Source organism: Oncorhynchus nerka, linkage group LG24, assembly GCF_034236695.1.
Source record: "Oncorhynchus nerka isolate Pitt River linkage group LG24, Oner_Uvic_2.0, whole genome shotgun sequence".
Classification (NCBI taxonomy): Eukaryota; Metazoa; Chordata; class Actinopteri; order Salmoniformes; family Salmonidae; genus Oncorhynchus; species Oncorhynchus nerka.
In genome coordinates this window covers 81021378-81042692 of record NC_088419.1, presented here as the reverse complement: position 1 = coordinate 81042692, position 21315 = coordinate 81021378, and the positions used below count along the sequence as shown (strand labels likewise).

The window sequence follows — 21315 nt, the reverse complement described above, 5'->3', positions numbered from 1 at the left end:
AAGCAATTACAAGGGCCTGCATATATACACTCACCGGCCACTTTATTAGGTACACCTGCGTGTTAACGCTAATAGCCTGCTCCTTTGAATAGCGAATCATGTGGCTGCCTGAAACTCATATATATATATAATATATCGAGTAGAGAGCTTTAGTTGTTGTTCGACCAAACATTAGAACGGGCAAGATGCGTAATCTAAGCAACTTTGACCGTGGTATGATTGCTGGTGCCACACATGGTGGTTTCAGCATCTCAGAAACAGCTGCCCCCTGGGATTTATGCACTACAGTCTCTAGAGTTTACAGAGAACAGTGCGATAAACAAAACACATTCAGTGAGCGGCTGTGGGCAAAAACACCTTGTTAATGAGAGAGGTCAGAGGAGAATGTCCAGACTCATTCAAGCTAACAGAAAGGCCACAAATGCTCAAATAACAGCCATTTAAAACAATTGTGTGCATGCTGCAAAAGGGGGTACCTGAAAAAGTAATGTCAAATCTGAAAACATGGTCTGGAAAAGTGGTACATGGGACCATAGAAACAGTGTCTGATAAAGAATGATGATGAAATATTACATCCATAGATAATGTAGTCCAATTGGTCCATGTTCCACAGTAATTGGTGTCATTGGATCTCATTATCCTGAAGATTTGATGATCTAAACATGGAATATTGTTTGTCAGTTTCCATAAAACGATGCATTAAGAGTAATGCAACAGTTACTTATCATTTTCAGCATGTGTATCAGTTGATAGTTAGATCATCGTAATGAAATGAATAGACAGTCATCTCAGATGTAATGTGTGAATTGCATTTTGAAATGGTAATACTTTGATGTTAAGTTGTGTCATTTTGAACAGGTGATTTTAGTTCAATGAACAAATGATCTTAGCTTTATGTGTATTGTATCCAAGCAATTGCAAAAAGTGTTAGTTTTGAAAATGTGCTTTTTGATCATCGGTTGTGAGTTTTGTGTCTAGAGTTTTGAAAAAGGACATCAAGGTTCTGAAATTAGTGCCAAAGTGATTGTAAAAAACTGTGATGTAACCACACACATACAGAGGAAGGGACTGCGTCTGTCAGGGAATAAGCAGACACATGTAGATGAATAATGGATTTGTTTTTATTGGTAACAAAACAATTGGAATGTGTGTGTGTGTGTGTGTGTGTGTGTGTGTGTGTGTGTGTGTGTGTGTGTGTGTGTGTGTGTGCGTGTGCGTGTGTACAGGGCTTCGAAGGGAAGAAAGGAGCGAGAGGCCTGACTGGGACCGCTGGTGTTGAAGTAAGTATCACATCACCACAATGTAGAGAAGACATGAAGAAAGAAAGAAGGACAGAGGGAGAGGGTGATGGGAGAGATGTAGAGAGGTACAGAGGGAGAGGGTGATGGGAGAGATGTAGAGAGGTGGAGAGGGAGAGGGTGATTGGAGAGATGTAGAGAGGTACAGAGGGAGAGGGTGATGGGAGTGATGTAGAGAGGTACAGAGGGAGAGGGTGATGGGAGAGATGTAGAGAGGGTGATGGGAGAGATGTAGAGAGGGTGATGGGAGAGATGTAGAGAGGGTGATGGGAGAGATGTAGAGAGGGACAGAGGGAGAGGGTGATGGGAGAGATGTAGAGAGGTACAGAGGAGAGGGTGATGGAAGAGATGTAGAGAGGGTGATGGGAGAGATGTAGAGAGGGTGATGGGAGAGATGTAGAGAGGGTGATGGGAGAGATGTAGAGAGGGTGATGGGAGAGATGTAGAGAGGGACAGAGGGAGAGGGTGATGGGAGAGATGTAGAGAGGTACAGAGGGAGAGGGTGATGGGAGAGATGTAGAGAGGGTGATGGGAGAGATGTAGAGAGGGTGATGGGAGAGATGTAGAGAGGGACAGAGGGAGAGGGTGATGGGAGAGATGTAGAGAGGTACAGAGGGAGAGGGTGATGGGAGAGATGTAGAGAGGGTGATGGGAGAGATGTAGAGAGGGACAGAGGGAGAGGGTGATGGGAGAGATGTAGAGAGGTACAGAGGGAGAGGGTGATGGGAGAGATGTAGAGAGGTACAGAGGGAGAGGGTGATGGGAGAGATGTAGAGAGATGGAGAGGGAGAGGGTGATGGGAGAGATGTAGAGAGGTACAGAGGAGAGGGTGATGGGAGAGATGTAGAGAGGTACAGAGGGAGAGGGTGATGGGAGAGATGTAGAGAGGGTGATGGGAGAGATGTAGAGAGGGTGATGGGAGAGATGTAGAGAGGTACAGAGGGAGAGGGTGATGGGAGAGATGTAGAGAGGTGGAGAGGGTGATGGGAGAGTTGTAGAGAGGTACAGAGGGAGAGGGTGATGGGAGAGTTGTAGAGAGGTACAGAGGGAGAGGGAGAGGGTGATGGGAGAGATGTAGAGAGGGTGATGGGAGAAATGTAGAGAGGGTGATGGGAGAGATGTAGAGAGGGTGATGGGAGAGATGTAGAGAGGGTGATGGGAGAGATGTAGAGAGGTACAGAGGAGAGGGTGATGGGAGAGATGTAGAGAGGTGGAGAGGGTGATGGGAGAGTTGTAGAGAGGTACAGAGGGAGAGGGTGATGGGAGAGTTGTAGAGAGGTACAGAGGAGAGGGAGAGGGTGATGGGAGAGATGTAGAGAGGGTGATCGGAGAAATGTAGAGAGGGTGATGGGAGAGATGTAGAGAGGGACAGAGGGAGAGGGTGATGGGAGAGATGTAGAGAGGGTGATGGGAGAGATGTAGAGAGGTACAGAGGGAGAGGGTGATGGGAGAGATGTAGAGAGGTACAGAGGGAGAGGGTGATGGGAGAGATGTAGAGAGGTGGAGAGGGTGATGGGAGAGTTGTAGAGAGGTACAGAGGGAGAGGGTGATGGGAGAGTTGTAGAGAGGTACAGAGGGAGAGGGTGATGAGAGAGATGTAGAGAGGTGGAAAGGCTGATGGGAGAGTTGTAGAGAGGTACAGAGGGAGAGGGTGATGGGAGAGTTGTAGAGAGGTACAGAGGGAGAGGGTGATGAGAGAGATGTGGAGAGGGAGAGGGTGATTGGAGAGATGTAAAGAGGTACAGAGGGAGAGGGTGATTGGTGAGATGTAGAGAGGTACAGAGGGAGGGGATGATGGGAGAGATGTAGAGAGGTGGAGAGGGAGAGGGTGATGGGAGAGATGTAGAAAGGGACAGAGGGAGAGGGTGATGGGAGAGTTGTAGAGAGGTACAGAGGGAGAGGGTGATGAGAGAGATGTAGAGAGGTGGAGAGGGAGAGGGTGATGGGAGAGTTGTAGAGAGGTACAGAGGGAGAGGGTGATGGGAGAGTTGTAGAGAGGTACAGAGGGAGAGGGTGATGGGAGAGATGTAGAGAGGTACAGAGGGAGAGGGTGATGGGAGAGATGTAGAGAGGTGGAGAGGGTGATGGGAGAGATGTAGAGAGGGTGATGGGAGAGTTGTAGAGAGGTACAGAGGGAGAGGGTGATGGGAGAGTTGTAGAGAGGTACAGAGGGAGAGGGTGATGAGAGAGATGTAGAGAGGTGGAGAGGCTGATGGGAGAGTTGTAGAGAGGTACAGAGGGAGAGGGTGATGGGAGAGATGTAGAGAGGTACAGAGGGAGAGGGTGATGAGAGAGATGTAGAGAGGTGGAGAGGCTGATGGGAGAGTTGTAGAGAGGTACAGAGGGAGAGGGTGATGGGAGAGATGTAGAGAGGTACAGAGGGAGAGGGTGATGGGAGAGATGTAGAGAGGTGGAGAGGGTGATGGGAGAGATGTAGAGAGGGTGATGGGAGAGTTGTCGAGAGGTACAGAGGGAGAGGGTGATGGGAGAGATGTAGAGAGGTACAGAGGGAGAGGGTGATGGGAGAGATGTAGAGAGGTACAGAGGGAGAGGGTGATGGGAGAGATGTAGAGAGGTACAGAGGGAGAGGGTGATGGGAGAGATGTAGAGAGGTGGAGAGGGAGAGGGTGATGGGAGAGATGTAGAGAGGGTGATTGGAGAGATGTAGAGAGGTGGAGAGGGAGAGGGTGATGGGAGAGATGTAGAGAGGTACAGAGGGAGAGGGTGATGGGAGAGATGTAGAGAGGTACAGAGGGAGAGGGTGATGGGAGAGATGTAGAGAGGTGGAGAGGGTGATGGGAGAGATGTAGAGAGGGTGATGGGAGAGTTGTAGAGAGGTACAGAGGGAGAGGGTGATGGGAGAGTTGTAGAGAGGTACAGAGGGAGAGGGTGATGAGAGAGATGTAGAGAGGGTGATGGGAGAGATGTAGAGAGGGTGATGGGAGAGATGTAGAGAGGGTGATGGGAGAGATGTAGAGAGGGACAGAGGGAGAGGGTGATGGGAGAGATGTAGAGAGGTACAGAGGGAGAGGGTGATGGGAGAGATGTAGAGAGGGTGATGGGAGAGATGTAGAGAGGGTGATGGGAGAGATGTAGAGAGGGACAGAGGGAGAGGGTGATGGGAGAGATGTAGAGAGGTACAGAGGGAGAGGGTGATGGGAGAGATGTAGAGAGGGTGATGGGAGAGATGTAGAGAGGGACAGAGGGAGAGGGTGATGGGAGAGATGTAGAGAGGTACAGAGGGAGAGGGTGATGGGAGAGATGTAGAGAGGTACAGAGGGAGAGGGTGATGGGAGAGATGTAGAGAGATGGAGAGGGAGAGGGTGATGGGAGAGATGTAGAGAGGTACAGAGGGAGAGGGTGATGGGAGAGATGTAGAGAGGTACAGAGGGAGAGGGTGATGGGAGAGATGTAGAGAGGGTGATGGGAGAGATGTAGAGAGGGTGATGGGAGAGATGTAGAGAGGTACAGAGGGAGAGGGTGATGGGAGAGATGTAGAGAGGTACAGAGGGAGAGGGTGATGGGAGAGATGTAGAGAGGTGGAGAGGGTGATGGGAGAGTTGTAGAGAGGTACAGAGGGAGAGGGTGATGGGAGAGTTGTAGAGAGGTACAGAGGGAGAGGGAGAGGGTGATGGGAGAGATGTAGAGAGGGTGATGGGAGAAATGTAGAGAGGGTGATGGGAGAGATGTAGAGAGGGACAGAGGGAGAGGGTGATGGGAGAGATGTAGAGAGGGTGATGGGAGAGATGTAGAGAGGTACAGAGGGAGAGGGTGATGGGAGAGATGTAGAGAGGTACAGAGGGAGAGGGTGATGGGAGAGATGTAGAGAGGTGGAGAGGGTGATGGGAGAGTTGTAGAGAGGTACAGAGGGAGAGGGTGATGGGAGAGTTGTAGAGAGGTACAGAGGGAGAGGGTGATGAGAGAGATGTAGAGAGGTGGAAAGGCTGATGGGAGAGTTGTAGAGAGGTACAGAGGGAGAGGGTGATGGGAGAGTTGTAGAGAGGTACAGAGGGAGAGGGTGATGAGAGAGATGTGGAGAGGGAGAGGGTGATTGGAGAGATGTAAAGAGGTACAGAGGGAGAGGGTGATTGGTGAGATGTAGAGAGGTACAGAGGGAGGGGATGATGGGAGAGATGTAGAGAGGTGGAGAGGGAGAGGGTGATGGGAGAGATGTAGAAAGGGACAGAGGGAGAGGGTGATGGGAGAGATGTAGAGAGGTACAGAGGGAGAGAGTGATGGGAGAGATGTAGAGAGGTACAGAGGGAGAGGGTGATGGGAGAGATGTAGAGAGGTGGAGAGGGTGATGGGAGAGATGTAGAGAGGGTGATGGGAGAGTTGTAGAGAGGTACAGAGGGAGAGGGTGATGGGAGAGATGTAGAGAGGTACAGAGGGAGAGGGTGATTGGAGAGATGTAAAGAGGTACAGAGGGAGAGGGTGATGGGAGAGATGTAGAGAGGTACAGAGGGAGAGGGTGATGGGAGAGATGTAGAGAGGTGGAGAGGGTGATGGGAGAGATGTAGAGAGGTACAGAGGGAGAGGGTGATTGGAGAGATCTAAAGAGGTACAGAGGGAGAGGGTGATTGGTGAGATGTAGAGAGGTACAGAGGGAGGGGGTGATGGGAGGAATGTAGAGAGGTGGAGAGGGAGAGGGTGATGGGAGAGATGTAGAGAGGTACAGAGGGAGAGGGTGATGGGAGAGATGTAGAGAGGGACAGAGGGAGAGGGTGATGGGAGAGATGTAGAGAGGTACAGAGGGAGAGGGTGATGGGAGAGTTGTAGAGAGGTACAGAGGGAGAGGGTGATGGGAGAGATGTAGAGAGGTGGAGAGGGTGATGGGAGAGATGTAGAGAGGTACAGAGGGAGAGGGTGATGGGAGAGTTGTAGAGAGGTACAGAGGAGAGGGTGATGAGAGAGATGTAGAGAGGTGGAGAGGGGAGAGGGTGATGGGAGAGTTGTAGAGAGGTACAGAGGAGAGGGTGATGGGAGAGATGTAGAGAGGTGGAGAGGGTGATGGGAGAGATGTAGAGAGGTACAGAGGGAGAGGGTGATGGGAGAGTTGTAGAGAGGTACAGAGGGAGAGGGTGATGAGAGAGATGTAGAGAGGTGGAGAGGGAGAGGGTGATGGGAGAGTTGTAGAGAGGTACAGAGGGAGAGGGTGATGGGAGAGTTGTAGAGAGGTACAGAGGGAGAGGGTGATGGGAGAGATGTAGAGAGGTACAGAGGGAGAGGGTGATGGGAGAGATGTAGAGAGGTGGAGAGGGTGATGGGAGAGATGTAGAGAGGGTGATGGGAGAGTTGTAGAGAGGTACAGAGGGAGAGGGTGATGGGAGAGATGTAGAGAGGTACAGAGGGAGAGGGTGATGGGAGGGATGTAGAGAGGTGGAGAGGGTGATGGGAGAGATGTAGAGAGGGTGATGGGAGAGTTGTCGAGAGGTACACAGAGGGAGAGGGTGATGGGAGAGATGTAGAGAGGTACAGAGGGAGAGGGTGATGGGAGAGATGTAGAGAGGTACAGAGGGAGAGGGTGATGGGAGAGATGTAGAGAGGTACAGAGGGAGAGGGTGATGGGAGAGATGTAGAGAGGTGGAGAGGGAGAGGGTGATGGGAGAGATGTAGAGAGGGTGATTGGAGAGATGTAGAGAGGTGGAGAGGGAGAGGGTGATGGGAGAGATGTAGAGAGGTACAGAGGGAGAGGGTGATGGGAGAGATGTAGAGAGGTACAGAGGGAGAGGGTGATGGGAGAGATGTAGAGAGGTGGAGAGCGTGATGGGAGAGATGTAGAGAGGGTGATGGGAGAGTTGAGAGAGGTACAGAGGGAGAGGGTGATGGGAGAGTTGTAGAGAGGTACAGAGGGAGAGGGTGATGAGAGAGATGTAGAGAGGGTGATGGGAGAGATGTAGAGAGGGTGATGGGAGAGATGTAGAGAGGGTGATGGGAGAGATGTAGAGAGGGACAGAGGGAGAGGGTGATGGGAGAGATGTAGAGAGGTACAGAGGGAGAGGGTGATGGGAGAGATGAGAGGGTGATGGGAGAGACAGGGAGAGGGTGATGGGAGAGATGTAGAGAGGACAGAGGGAGAGGGTGATGGGAGAGATGTAGAGAGGTACAGAGGGAGAGGGTGATGGGAGAGATGTAGAGAGGGTGATGGGAGAGATGTAGAGAGGACAGAGGGAGAGGGTGATGGGAGAGATGTAGAGAGGTACAGAGGGAGAGGGTGATGGGAGAGATGTAGAGAGGTACAGAGGGAGAGGGTGATGGGAGAGATGTAGAGAGATGGAGAGGGAGAGGGTGATGGGAGAGATGTAGAGAGGTACAGAGGGAGAGGGTGATGGGAGAGATGTAGAGAGGTACAGAGGGAGAGGGTGATGGGAGAGATGTAGAGAGGGATGGGAGATGGAGAGGGTGATGGGAGAGATGTAGAGAGGTACAGAGGGAGAGGGTGATGGGAGAGATGTAGAGAGGTACAGAGGAGAGGGTGATGGGAGAGATGAGAGAGGTGAGAGGGTGATGGAGAGTTGTAGAGAGGTACAGAGGAGAGGGTGATGGGAGAGTTATAGAGAGGTACAGAGGGAGAGGGAGAGGGTGATGGGAGAGATGTAGAGAGGGTGATGGGAGAAATGGAGAGGGTGATGGGAGAGATGTAGAGAGGGACAGAGGGAGAGGGTGATGGGAGAGATGTAGAGGGTGATGGGAGAGATGTAGAGAGGTACAGAGGAGAGGGTGATGGGAGAGATGTAGAGAGGTACAGAGGGAGAGGGTGATGGGAGAGATGTAGAGAGGTGGAGAGAGGGGATGGGAGAGGTAGAGAGGTACAGAGGGAGAGGTGATGGGAGAGTTGTAGAGAGGTACAGAGGGAGAGGGTGATGAGAGAGATGTAGAGAGGTGGAAAGGCTGATGGGAGAGTTGTAGAGAGGTACAGAGGGAGAGGGTGATGGGAGAGTTGTAGAGAGGTACAGAGGGAGAGGGTGATGGGAGAGATGTGGAGAGGTACAGAGAGGGTGATGGGAGAGATGTGTACAGAGGGAGAGGGTGAGAGATGTAGAGAGGTACAGAGGAGGGATGATGGGAGAGATGTAGAGAGGTGGAGAGGGAGAGGGTGATGGGAGAGATGTAGAAAGGTACAGAGGGAGAGGGTGATGGGAGAGATGTAGAGAGGTACAGAGGGAGAGGGTGATGGGAGAGATGTAGAGAGGTGGAGAGGGTGATGGGAGAGATGTAGAGAGGGTGATGGGAGATGTAGAGAGGTACAGAGGGAGAGGGAGAGGGTGATGGGAGAGATGTAGAGAGGTACAGAGGGAGAGGGTGATGGGAGAGATGTAAAGAGGTACAGAGAGAGGGTGATGGGAGAGATGTAGAGAGGTAAAGAGGAGAGGGTGATGGGAGAGATGTAGAGAGGTGGAGAGGGTGATGGGAGAGATGTAGAGAGGGTGATGGGAGAGTTGTAGAGAGGTGACAGAGGGAGAGGGTGATGGGAGAGATGTAGAGAGAGAGAGGGAGAGGGTGATGGGAGAGATCTAAAGAGGTACAGAGGGGAGAGGGTGATGGGTGAGATGGGTAGAGAGGGAGGAGAGGGTGATGGGAGATGGGAGAGTAGAGGGTGAGAGGGTGATGGGAGAGATGTAGAGAGGTGACAGAGGGAGAGGGTGATGGGAGAGATGTAGAGAGGGACAGAGGGAGAGGGTGATGGGAGAGATGTAGAGAGGTACAGAGGGAGAGGGTGATGGGAGAGATGTGACAGAGAGAGGGTGATGGGAGAGATGTAGAGAGGGTGATGGGAGAGATGGACAGAGGGAGGGTGATGGGAGAGATGTAGAGAGGACAGAGGGAGAGGGTGATGGGAGAGATGTAGAGAGGTACAGAGGGAGAGGGTGATGGGAGAGAGAGGGAGAGGGTGATGGGAGAGATGTAGAGAGGGACAGAGGGAGAGGGTGATGGGAGAGATGTAGAGAGGTACAGAGGAGAGGGTGATGGGAGAGATGTACAGAGAGGGTGATGGGAGAGGAGAGGGTGATGGGAGAGATGTAGAGAGATGGAGAGGGGAGATGGGTGATGGGAGAGAGGGTGATGGGAGAGATGGTACAGAGGGAGAGGGTGATGGGAGAGATGTAGAGAGGTACAGAGGGAGAGGGTGATGGGAGAGATGGAGAGGGTGATGGGAGAGATGATGGGAGAGATGTAGAGAGGTACAGAGGGAGAGGGTGATGGGAGAGATGTAGAGAGGTACAGAGGGAGAGGGTGATGGGAGAGAGAGGTGGGGTGATGGGAGAGATGTAGAGAGGTGGAGAGGGTGATGGGAGAGTTGTAGAGAGGTACAGAGGGAGAGGGTGATGGGAGATGTTATGATGGGAGAGGTACAGAGGGGAGAGGGTGATGGGAGAGATGTAGAGAGGGTGATGGGAGAAATGTAGAGGAGAGGGTGATGGGAGAGATGTAGAGAGGGACAGAGGGAGAGGGTGATGGGAGAGATGTAGAGAGGGTGATGGGAGAGATGTAGAGAGGTACAGAGGGAGAGGGTGATGGGAGAGATGTAGAGAGGTACAGAGGAGAGGGTGATGGGAGAGATGTAGAGAGGTGGAGAGGGTGATGGGAGAGATTGAGGGTGAGAGGTACAGAGGGGAGAGGGTGATGGGAGAGTTGTAGAGAGGTACAGAGGGAGAGGGTGATGGGAGAGATGTAGAGAGGTGGAAAGGCTGATGGGAGAGTTGTAGAGAGGTACAGAGGGAGAGGGTGATGGGAGAGTTGTAGAGAGGTACAGAGGGAGAGGGTGATGAGAGATGAGATGAGGAGAGGGAGAGGGTGATTGGAGAGATGTAAAGAGGTACAGAGGAGAGGGTGATTGGTGAGATGTAGAGAGGTACAGAGGGAGGGATGATGGGAGAGATGTAGAGAGGTGGAGAGGGAGAGGGTGATGGGAGAGATGTAGAAAGGGACAGAGGGAGAGGGTGATGGGAGAGATGTAGAGAGGTACAGAGGGAGAGAGTGATGGGAGAGATGTAGAGAGGTACAGAGGGAGAGGGTGATGGGAGAGATGTAGAGAGGTGGAGAGGGTGATGGGAGAGATGTAGAGAGGGTGATGGGAGAGTTGTAGAGAGGTACAGAGGGAGAGGGTGATGGGAGAGATGTAGAGAGGTACAGAGGGAGAGGGTGATTGGAGAGATGTAAAGAGGTACAGAGGGAGAGGGTGATGGGAGAGATGTAGAGAGGTAAAGAGGGAGAGGGTGATGGGAGAGATGTAGAGAGGTGGAGAGGGTGATGGGAGAGATGTAGAGAGGGTGATGGGAGAGTTGTAGAGAGGTACAGAGGAGAGGGTGATGGGAGAGATGTAGAGAGGTACAGAGGGGAGAGGGTGATTGGGAGATCTAAAGAGGTACAGAGGAGAGGGTGATTGGTGAGATGTAGAGAGGTACAGAGGGAGGGGTGATGGGAGGAATGTAGAGAGGTGGAGAGGGAGAGGGTGATGGGAGAGATGTAGAGAGGTACAGAGGGAGAGGGTGATGGGAGAGATGTAGAGAGGGACAGAGGGAGAGGGTGATGGGAGAGATGTAGAGAGGGACAGAGGGAGAGGGTGATGGGAGAGATGTAGAGAGGTACAGAGGGGTGATGGGAGTGATGGGAGAGTTGTGGGAGAGGTACAGAGGGAGAGGGTGATGGGAGAGATGTAGAGGGAGAGGGTGATGGGGGATGTAGAGAGGTAGAGAGGGTGATGGGAGAGATGTAGAGAGGGACAGAGGGAGAGGGTGATGGGAGAGATGTGATGGGAGAGGTACAGAGGAGAGGGTGATGGGAGAGTTGTGTACAGAGAGAGGGTGATGGGAGAGATGTAGAGAGGGACAGAGGGAGAGGGTGATGGGAGAGATGTAGAGAGGTACAGAGGGAGAGGGTGATGGGAGAGATGTAGAGAGGTACAGAGGGAGAGGGTGATGGGAGAGATGTAGAGAGGAGGGAGAGGGTGAGAGGGTGATGGGAGAGATGTAGAGAGGGAGAGAGGGAGAGGGTGATGGGGAGAGAGGGTGATGGGAGACATGTAGAGAGGTACAGAGGGAGAGGGAGAGATGTACAGAGATGGGAGAGATGTAGGTGATTGGGTACAGATGGGAGAGGCTGATGGGAGATGAGAGAGGAGTGATGGGAGAGATGTGGGAGAGGGTGATGTAGAGGTACAGATGGGAGAGATGTAGGTGATGGGAGAGATGGAGAGAGAGAGGTACAGAGGGAGAGGGTGATGGGAGGAGGTACAGAGGAGAGGGTGATGGGAGAGACAGAGGTGGAGAGGAGAGGGTGATTGGAGAGATGTAGAGAGGTACAGAGGAGAGGGTGATTGGAGAGATGTAGAGAGGTACAGAGGGAGAGGGTGATGTGATTGGAGAGATGTAGGGAGGTGGAGAGGGTGATGGGAGAGATACAGAGGTACAGAGAGGGTGTGAGATGTGGTACAGAGGAGAGGGTGATGTGTAGAGAGAGAGGGTGATGAGAGAGATGAGGTGGAGGAGGGTGATTGGAGAGATGTAGAGAGGTACAGAGGAGAGAGGGTGATTGGAGAGATGTAGAGAGGTACAGAGAGGGTGATGGGAGAGATGTAGAGAGGGTGATTGGAGAGATGTAAAGAGGTGGAGAGGGAGAGGGTGATGGGAGAGATGTAGGTACAGAGGGAGAGGGTGATTTTTTAAATTTTTTATTTCACCTTTATTTAACCAGGTAGGAGTTGAGAACAAGTTCTCATTTGCAACTGCGACCTGGCCAAGAGTGTGAACAGACAACACAGAGTTACACATGGAGTAAAGGGAGAAAAAAATGGGCAGTCTATATACAATGTGTGCAAAAGGCATGAGGAGGAGGATGAATAATACAATTTTGCAGATTAACACTGGGGTGATAAAAGATCAGATGGGAGGTAGAGATATTGGTGTGCAAAAGAGCAGAAAAGTAAATAAATAAAAAAATAAAATAAAAAAAACAGTATAAAAACAGTATGGGGATGAGGTAGGTGAAAATGGGTGGGCTATTTACCAATAGACTATGTACAGCTGCATGATCGGTTAGCTGCTCGGATAGCTGATGTTTGAAGTTGGTGAGGGAGATGGGAGCAGTTCATTCCAGTCACAGGCAGAGAGTACTGGAGGAGGCGGCCAAATGAGGTGTTGGCTTTAGGATGATCAGTGAGATACACCTGCTACAGATGGGTGTTGCCAGTGACCAGTGAACTGAGGAGCTTTACCTAGCATGGATAGATGAGAGCCAGTGGGTGGCGACAGATGTAGCGAGGGAGAGTCGCAGTGGTGGGTGGTATAAGGGCTTTGGTGACAAAACGGATGCACTATGGATAGACTGCATCCAGTTTGCTGAGTAGAGTGTTGGAAGCCATTTTGTAGATGATGGGATCGAGGATCGGTAGGATAGTCAGTTTTACTAGGGGTACAGAGGCTTTGAGAATAGAAAGCCGACTCTTGATTTGATTTTCGATTGGAGATGTTTGATGTGAGTCTGGAAGGAGAGTTTGCAGTCTAGCCAGACACCTAGGTACATATAGATGTCCACATATTCAAGGTGATCCAGGGTGGTGATGAGCATGCGGGTGCAGGCAGCGTCGGTTGAAAAGCATGCATTTGGTTTTACTTGCGTTTAAGAGCAGTTGGAGGCCACGGAAGGAGTGCTGATGGGTTTGGAGTTAGATAGCACAGTGTCCAATGACGGGTACAGAATGGTGGGAGAGGGTGGATCAGGGGGAGCAAGAGCAACATCATTGATATATACAGAGAAAGAGTCGGCCCGAGAATTGAACCCTGTGGAGAGACTGCCAGAGGACCGGACAGCATGCCCTCCGATTTGACACACTGAACTCTGTCTGCAAAGTAATTGGTGAACCAGGCAAGGCAGTCATCCGAGAAACCGAGGCTACTGAGTCTGATGATAAGAATATGGTGATTGACAGAGTCGAAAGCCTTGGCGAGATGAAGACGGCTGCACAGTACTGTCTTTTATCGGCGGTTATGATATCGTTTGTAGCGTGGCTGAGGTGCACCCATGACCGGCTCGGAAACCAGATTGCACAGCGGAGAAGGTACGGTGGGATTCGAGATGGTCAGTGACCTGTTTGTTGAAAGGAAGACCTTAGATAGGCAGGGCAGGATGGATATAGGTCTATAGCAGTTTGGGTCCAGGGTGTCTCCCCCTTTGAAGAGGGGATGACTGCGGCAGCTTTCAATCCTTGGGGGATCTCAGATGATATGAAAGAGAGGTTGAACAGAGATAGGGGTGACAATGGCGGCAGATAGTTTCAGAAATAGAGGGTCCAGATTGTCAAGCCCAGCTGATTTGTACGGGTCTAGGTTTTGCAGCTCTTTCAGAACATCTGCTATCTGGATTTGGGTAAAGGAGAACCTGGAGAGGCTTGGGGAGCTGCGGGGGAGATGAGCTGTTGGTAGAGGTGGAGGGAGCCAGGGGATGGGAGAGATGTAGAGAGGTACAGAGGAGAGGGTGATGGGAGAGATGTAGAGAGGTACAGATGGGAGAGTGTGATGGAGTGACAGAGGAGAGGGTGATGGGAGAGATGTAGAGAGGTACAGAGGGAGAGGGTGATTGGGAAGATGTAAAGAGGTACAGAGGGAGAGGTGATGGGATGGGATGTAGAGATACAGAGGGAGAGGGTGATGGGAGAGTTGTAAGAGGTACAGAGGGTGATGGGAGAGATGTAGAGGTGGAGAGGGTGATGGAGAGATGTAGAGAGGGTGATGGGGGAGAGATGTACAGAGGGAGAGGGTGATGGGAGAGTTGTAGAGAGGTACAGAGGGAGAGGGTGATGAGAGAGATGTAGAGAGGTGGAGAGGCTGATGGGAGGTTGTAGAGAGGTACAGAGGAGAGAGATGTGAGAGGTACAGAGGAGAGAGGGTGATGGGAGAGATGTAGAGAGGTGGAGAGGCTGATGGGAGAGTTGTAGAGAGGTACAGAGGGAGAGGGTGATGGGAGAGATGTGTAGAGAGGTGACAGAGGAGAGGGGGGGTGAGAGAGATGGGAGGTGGAGAGGCTGATGGGAGAGTTGTGAGAGGTACAGAGGGAGAGGGTGATGGAGAGATGTAGAGAGGTACAGAGGGAGAGGGTGATGGGAGAGATGTAGAGAGGTGGAGGTGACAGAGGGAGAGGGTGATGGGAGAGATGTAGAGAGGTACAGAGGAGAGGGTGAGAGAGATGTAGAGAGGTGGAGAGGGTGATGGGAGAGTTGTAGAGAGGTACAGAGGGAGAGGGTGATGGGAGAGATGTAGAGAGGTACAGAGGGAGAGGGTGATGGGAGAGATGTAGAGAGTGTGGAGAGGTGATGGGAGAGAGAGGGTGAGAGGGTGATGGAGAGGTACAGAGGGAGAGGGTGATGGGAGAGATGAGAGGTACAGAGGGAGAGGGTGATGGGAGAGATGTAGAGGAGAGGGTGATGGGATAGATGTAGAGAGGTGAGAGGGAGAGGGTGATTGGAGAGATGTAGAGAGGTACAGAGGGAGAGGGTGATGGGAGAGATGTAGAGAGGTACAGAGGGAGAGGGTGATGGGAGAGATGTAGAGAGGGTGATTACAGAGGGAGAGGGTGATGGGAGAGATGTAGAGAGGTACAGAGGAGAGGGTGATTGGAGAGATGTGAGGTACAGAGGGAGAGGGTGATGGAGAGATGTAGAGGGTGATTGGAGAGATGTACAGGTGGAGAGGGAGAGGGTGATGGGAGAGATGTAGAGAGGTACAGAGGAGAGGGTGATTGGAGAGATGTAGAGAGGTACAGAGGGAGAGGGTGATTGGAGAGATGTAGAGAGGTACAGAGGGAGAGGGTGATGGGAGAGATGTAGAGAAGGTGATTGGAGAGATGTAGAGAGGTGGAGAGGGAGAGGGTGATGGGAGAGATGTAGAGAGGTACAGAGGGAGAGGGTGATGGGAGAGATGTAGAGAGGTACAGAGGGAGAGGGTGATGGGAGAGTTGTAGAGAGGTACAGAGGGAGAGGGTGATGGGAGAGATGTAGAGAGGTACAGAGGGAGAGGGTGTGGGAGAGATGAGAGAGATGAGAGAGAGGTGGAGAGGGAGAGGGTGATGGGAGAGTTGTCGAGAGGTACAGAGGGAGAGGGTGATGGGAGAGATGTAGAGAGGTACAGAGGGAGAGGGTGATGGGAGAGATGTATAGAGGGTGATTGGAGAGATGTAGAGAGGTGGATGGGAGAGGGTGATGGGAGAGTTGTCGAGAGGTTCAGAGGGAGAGGGTGATGGGAGAGATGTAGAGAGGTACAGAGGAGAGGTACAGAGATGGAGAGGGTGATGGAGAGATGTAGAGAGGTGGAGAGGGAGAGGGTGATGGGAGAGATGTAGAGAGGTGGAGATGGGAGAGGGTGATGGGAGAGATGTAGAGAGGTTCAGAGAGGAGAGGGTGATGGGAGAGATGTAGAGAGGTACAGAGGGAGAGGGTGATGGGAGAGATAGAGAGGGTGATTGGAGAGATGTAGAGAGGTGGAGAGGGAGAGGGTGATGGGAGAGTTGTAGAGAGGTACAGAGGGAGATGTATAGAGGGTGATGGGAGAGATGTAGAGAGGTGGAGAGGGAGAGGGTGATGGGAGAGATGTAGAGAGGTACAGGGAGAGGGTGATGGAGAGATGTAGAGAGGTACAGAGGGAGAGGGTGATGGGAGAGATGTAGAGAGGTGGAGAGCGTGATGGGAGAGATGTAGAGAGGGTGATGGGAGAGTTGTAGAGAGGTACAGAGGGAGAGGGTGATGGGAGAGATGTAGAGAGAGGTACAGAGGGAGAGGGTGATGGAGAGATGTAGAGAGGTACAGAGGGAGGGTGATGGGAGAGATGTAGAGAGGTGGAGAGGGTGATGGGAGAGATGTAGAGAGGGTGATGGGAGAGTTGTGTACAGAGGGGAGAGGGTGATGGGAGAGTTGTAGAGAGGTACAGAGGGAGAGGGTGATGAGAGAGATGTAGAGAGGTGGAGAGGCTGATGGGAGAGTTGTAGAGAGGTACAGAGGGAGAGGGTGATGGAGAGATGTAGAGAGGTACAGAGGGAGAGGGTGATGGGAGAGATGTAGAGAGGTGGAGAGGGTGATGGGAGAGATGTAGAGAGGGTGATGGGAGAGTTGTAGAGAGGTACAGAGGAGAGGGTGATGGGAGAGTTGTAGAGAGGTACAGAGGGAGAGGGTGATGAGAGAGATGTAGAGAGGTGGAGAGGCTGATGGGAGAGTTGTAGAGAGGTACAGAGGGAGAGGGTGATGGGAGAGATGTAGAGAGGTACAGAGGGAGAGGGTGATGGGAGAGATGTAGAGAGGTACAGAGGGAGAGGGTGATGGGAGAGATGTAGAGAGGTGGAGAGGGTGATGGGAGAGATGTACAGAGGGTGATGGGAGAGTTGTAGAGAGGGTGATTGGAGAGATGTAGAGAGGTGGAGAGGCTGATGGGAGAGTTGTAGAGAGGTACAGAGGGAGAGGGTGATGGGAGACATGTAGAGAGGTACAGAGGGAGAGGGTGATGGGAGAGATGTAGAGAGGTGGAGAGGGTGATGGGAGAGATGTAGAGAGGGTGATGGGAGAGTTGTCGAGAGGTACAGAGGGAGAGGGTGATGGGAGAGGTGTAGAGAGGTACAGAGGGAGAGGGTGATGGGAGAGATGTAGAGAGGTACAGAGGGAGAGGGTGATGGGAGAGATGTAGAGAGGTACAGAGGGAGAGGGTGATGGGAGAGATGTAGAGAGGTGGAGAGGGAGAGGGTGATTGGAGAGATGTAGAGAGGTACAGAGGGAGAGGGTGATTGGAGAGATGTAGAGAGGTACAGAGGGAGAGGGTGATGGGAGAGATGTAGAGAGGGTGATTGGAGAGATGTAGGGAGGTGGAGAGGGAGAGGGTGATGGGAGAGATGTAGAGAGGTACAGAGGGAGAGGGTGATGGGAGAGATGTAGAGAGGTACAGAGGGAGAGGGTGATGGGAGAGTTGTAGAGAGGGACAGAGGGAGAGGGTGATGAGAGAGATGTAGAGAGGTGGAGAGGGAGAGGGTGATTGGAGAGATGTAGAGAGGTACAGAGGGAGAGGGTGATTGGAGAGATGTAGAGAGGTACAGAGGGAGAGGGTGATGGGAGAGATGTAGAGAGGGTGATTGGAGAGATGTAAAGAGGTGGAGAGGGAGAGGGTGATGGGAGAGATGTAGAGAGGTACAGAGGGAGAGGGTGATTTTTTAAATTTTTTATTTCACCTTTATTTAACCAGGTAGGCTAGTTGAGAACAAGTTCTCATTTGCAACTGCGACCTGGCCAAGATAAAGCATAGCAGTGTGAACAGACAACACAGAGTTACACATGGAGTAAACAATTAACAAGTCAATAACACAGTAGAAAAAAAATGGGCAGTCTATATACAATGTGTGCAAAAGGCATGAGGAGGTAGGCGAATAATACAATTTTGCAGATTAACACTGGGGTGATAAAAGATCAGATGGTCATGTACAGGTAGAGATATTGGTGTGCAAAAGAGCAGAAAAGTAAATAAATAAAAAAATAAAATAAAAAAAACAGTATAAAAACAGTATGGGGATGAGGTAGGTGAAAATGGGTGGGCTATTTACCAATAGACTATGTACAGCTGCAGCGATCGGTTAGCTGCTCGGATAGCTGATGTTTGAAGTTGGTGAGGGAGATAAAAGTCTCCAACTTCAGCGATTTTTGCAGTTCATTCCAGTCACAGGCAGCAGAGTACTGGAACGAAAGGCGGCCAAATGAGGTGTTGGCTTTAGGGATGATCAGTGAGATACACCTGCTGGAGCGTGTGCTACGGATGGGTGTTGCCATCGTGACCAGTGAACTGAGATAAGGCGGAGCTTTACCTAGCATGGACTTGTAGATGACCTGGAGCCAGTGGGTCTGGCGACGAATATGTAGCGAGGGCCAGCCGACTAGAGCATACAAGTCGCAGTGGTGGGTGGTATAAGGTGCTTTGGTGACAAAACGGATGGCACTATGATAGACTGCATCCAGTTTGCTGAGTAGAGTGTTGGAAGCCATTTTGTAGATGACATCGCCGAAATCGAGGATCGGTAGGATAGTCAGTTTTACTAGGGTAAGCTTGGCGGCGTGAGTGAAGGAGGCTTTGTTGCGGAATAGAAAGCCGACTCTTGATTTGATTTTCGATTGGAGATGTTTGATGTGAGTCTGGAAGGAGAGTTTGCAGTCTAGCCAGACACCTAGGTACATATAGATGTCCACATATTCAAGGTCGGAACCATCCAGGGTGGTGATGCTAGTCGGGCATGCGGGTGCAGGCAGCGATCGGTTGAAAAGCATGCATTTGGTTTTACTTGCGTTTAAGAGCAGTTGGAGGCCACGGAAGGAGTGCTGTATGGCATTGAAGCTCGTTTGGAGGTTAGATAGCACAGTGTCCAATGACGGGCCGAAAGTATATAGAATGGTGTCGTCTGCGTAGAGGTGGATCAGGGAATCGCCCGCAGCAAGAGCAACATCATTGATATATACAGAGAAAAGAGTCGGCCCGAGAATTGAACCCTGTGGCACCCCCATAGAGACTGCCAGAGGACCGGACAGCATGCCCTCCGATTTGACACACTGAACTCTGTCTGCAAAGTAATTGGTGAACCAGGCAAGGCAGTCATCCGAGAAACCGAGGCTACTGAGTCTGCCGATAAGAATATGGTGATTGACAGAGTCGAAAGCCTTGGCGAGGTCGATGAAGACGGCTGCACAGTACTGTCTTTTATCGATAGCGGTTATGATATCGTTTAGTACCTTGAGCGTGGCTGAGGTGCACCCATGACCGGCTCGGAAACCAGATTGCACAGCGGAGAAGGTACGGTGGGATTCGAGATGGTCAGTGACCTGTTTGTTGACTTGGCTTTCGAAGACCTTAGATAGGCAGGGCAGGATGGATATAGGTCTATAGCAGTTTGGGTCCAGGGTGTCTCCCCCTTTGAAGAGGGGGATGACTGCGGCAGCTTTCCAATCCTTGGGGATCTCAGATGATATGAAAGAGAGGTTGAACAGGCTGGTAATAGGGGTTGCGACAATGGCGGCAGATAGTTTCAGAAATAGAGGGTCCAGATTGTCAAGCCCAGCTGATTTGTACGGGTCTAGGTTTTGCAGCTCTTTCAGAACATCTGCTATCTGGATTTGGGTAAAGGAGAACCTGGAGAGGCTTGGGCGAGGAGCTGCGGGGGGGCGGAGCTGTTGGCCGAGGTTGGAGTAGCCAGGCGGAAGGCATGGGAGAGATGTAGAGAGGTACAGAGGGAGAGGGTGATGGGAGAGATGTAGAGAGGTACAGAGGGAGAGTGTGATGGGAGAGAGGTACAGAGGGAGAGGGTGATGGGAGAGTTGTAGAGAGGTACAGAGGGAGATGGTGATGGGAAAGATGTAGAGAGGTACAGAGGGAGAGTGTGATGGGAGAGATGTAGAGAGGTACAGAGGGAGAGGGTGATGGGAGAGTTGTAGAGAGGTACAGAGGGAGAGGGTGATGGGAGAGATGTAGAGAGGTGGAGAGGTATGGGAGAGGGAGAGGGTGATGGGAGAGTTGTAGAGAGGTACAGAGGAGAGGGTGATGGGAGAGTTGTAGAGAGGTACAGAGGAGAGGGTGATGAGAGAGATGTAGAGAGGTGGAGAGGCTGATGGGAGAGTTGTAGAGAGGTACAGAGGGAGAGGGTGATGGGAGAGATGTAGAGAGGTACAGAGGGAGAGGGTGATGAGAGAGATGTAGAGAGGTGGAGAGGCTGATGGGAGAGTTGTAGAGAGGTACAGAGGGAGAGGGTGATGGGAGAGATGTAGAGAGGTGGAGAGGGTGATGGGAGAGATGTAGAGAGGTACAGAGGGAGAGGGTGATGAGAGAGATGTAGAGAGGTGGAGAGGCTGATGGGAGAGTTGTAGAGAGGTACAGAGGGAGAGGGTGATGGGAGAGATGTAGAGAGGTACAGAGGGAGAGGGTGATGGGAGAGATGTAGAGAGGTGGAGAGGGTGATGGGAGAGATGTAGAGGGTGATGGGAGAGATGTAGAGAGGTACAGAGGAGAGGGTGATGAGAGAGAGATGTAGAGAGGTGGAGAGGCTGATGGGAGAGTTGTAGAGAGGTACAGAGGGAGAGGGTGATGGGAGAGATGTAGAGAGGTACAGAGGAGAGGGTGATGGGAGAGATGTAGAGAGGTGGAGAGGGTGATGGGAGAGATGTAGAGAGGGTGATGAGAGAGATGTAGAGAGGTACAGAGGGAGAGGGTGATGGGAGAGATGTAGAGAGGTACAGAGGGAGAGGGTGATGGGAGAGAGAGAGGTACAGAGGGAGAGGGTGATGGGATAGAGAGAGGTGGAGAGGAGAGGGTGATTGGAGAGATGTAGAGAGGTACAGAGGAGAGGGTGATTGGAGAGATGTAGAGAGGTACAGAGGGAGAGGGTGATGAGGGTGATTGGAGAGATGTAGAGAGGTGGAGAGGAGAGGGTGATGGAGAGATGTAGAGAGGTACAGAGGAGAGGGTGATTGGAGAGATGTAGAGAGGTACAGAGGAGAGGGTGATGGGAGAGATGTAGAGAGGGTGATTGGAGAGATGTAGAGAGGTGGAGAGGGAGAGGGTGATGGGAGAGATGTAGAGGAGAGGGAGAGGGTGATTGGAGAGATGTAGAGAGGTACAGAGGGAGAGGGTGATTGGAGAGTGATGGGAGGTACAGAGGGAGATGATAGAGAAGGTGATTGGAGAGATGTAGAGAGGTGGAGAGGAGAGGGTGATGGGAGAGATGTAGAGAGGTACAGAGGGAGAGGGTGATGGGAGAGATGTAGAGAGGTACAGAGGGAGAGGGTGATGGGAGAGTTGTAGAGAGGTACAGAGGAGAGGGTGATTGGAGAGAGATGTAGAGAGGTACAGAGGGAGAGGGTGATGGGAGAGATGAGAGAGGGTGATTGGAGAGATGTAGAGAGGTGGAGAGGGAGAGGGTGATGGGAGAGTTGAGAGAGGTACAGAGGAGAGGGTGATGGGAAAGTTGTAGAGAGGTACAGAGGAGAGGGTGATGGGAGAGATGTAGAGGGTGA

The 21315-nt window shown here is 51.7% G+C and overlaps 1 protein-coding gene across 1 annotated transcript in view; it reads left to right on the top strand.

Annotated features, from left to right (window-relative positions):
* LOC115108771 (collagen alpha-1(XXIV) chain) overlaps positions 1 to 21315 on the top strand; it is a 296583-nt gene that overhangs the window by 227407 nt on the left and 47861 nt on the right. Inside the window, exon 46 of the mRNA XM_065009201.1 lies at positions 1227 to 1280. Coding sequence (XP_064865273.1) covers positions 1227 to 1280 — 54 coding nt within the window. The remainder of the gene's footprint in view (positions 1 to 1226; positions 1281 to 21315) is intronic.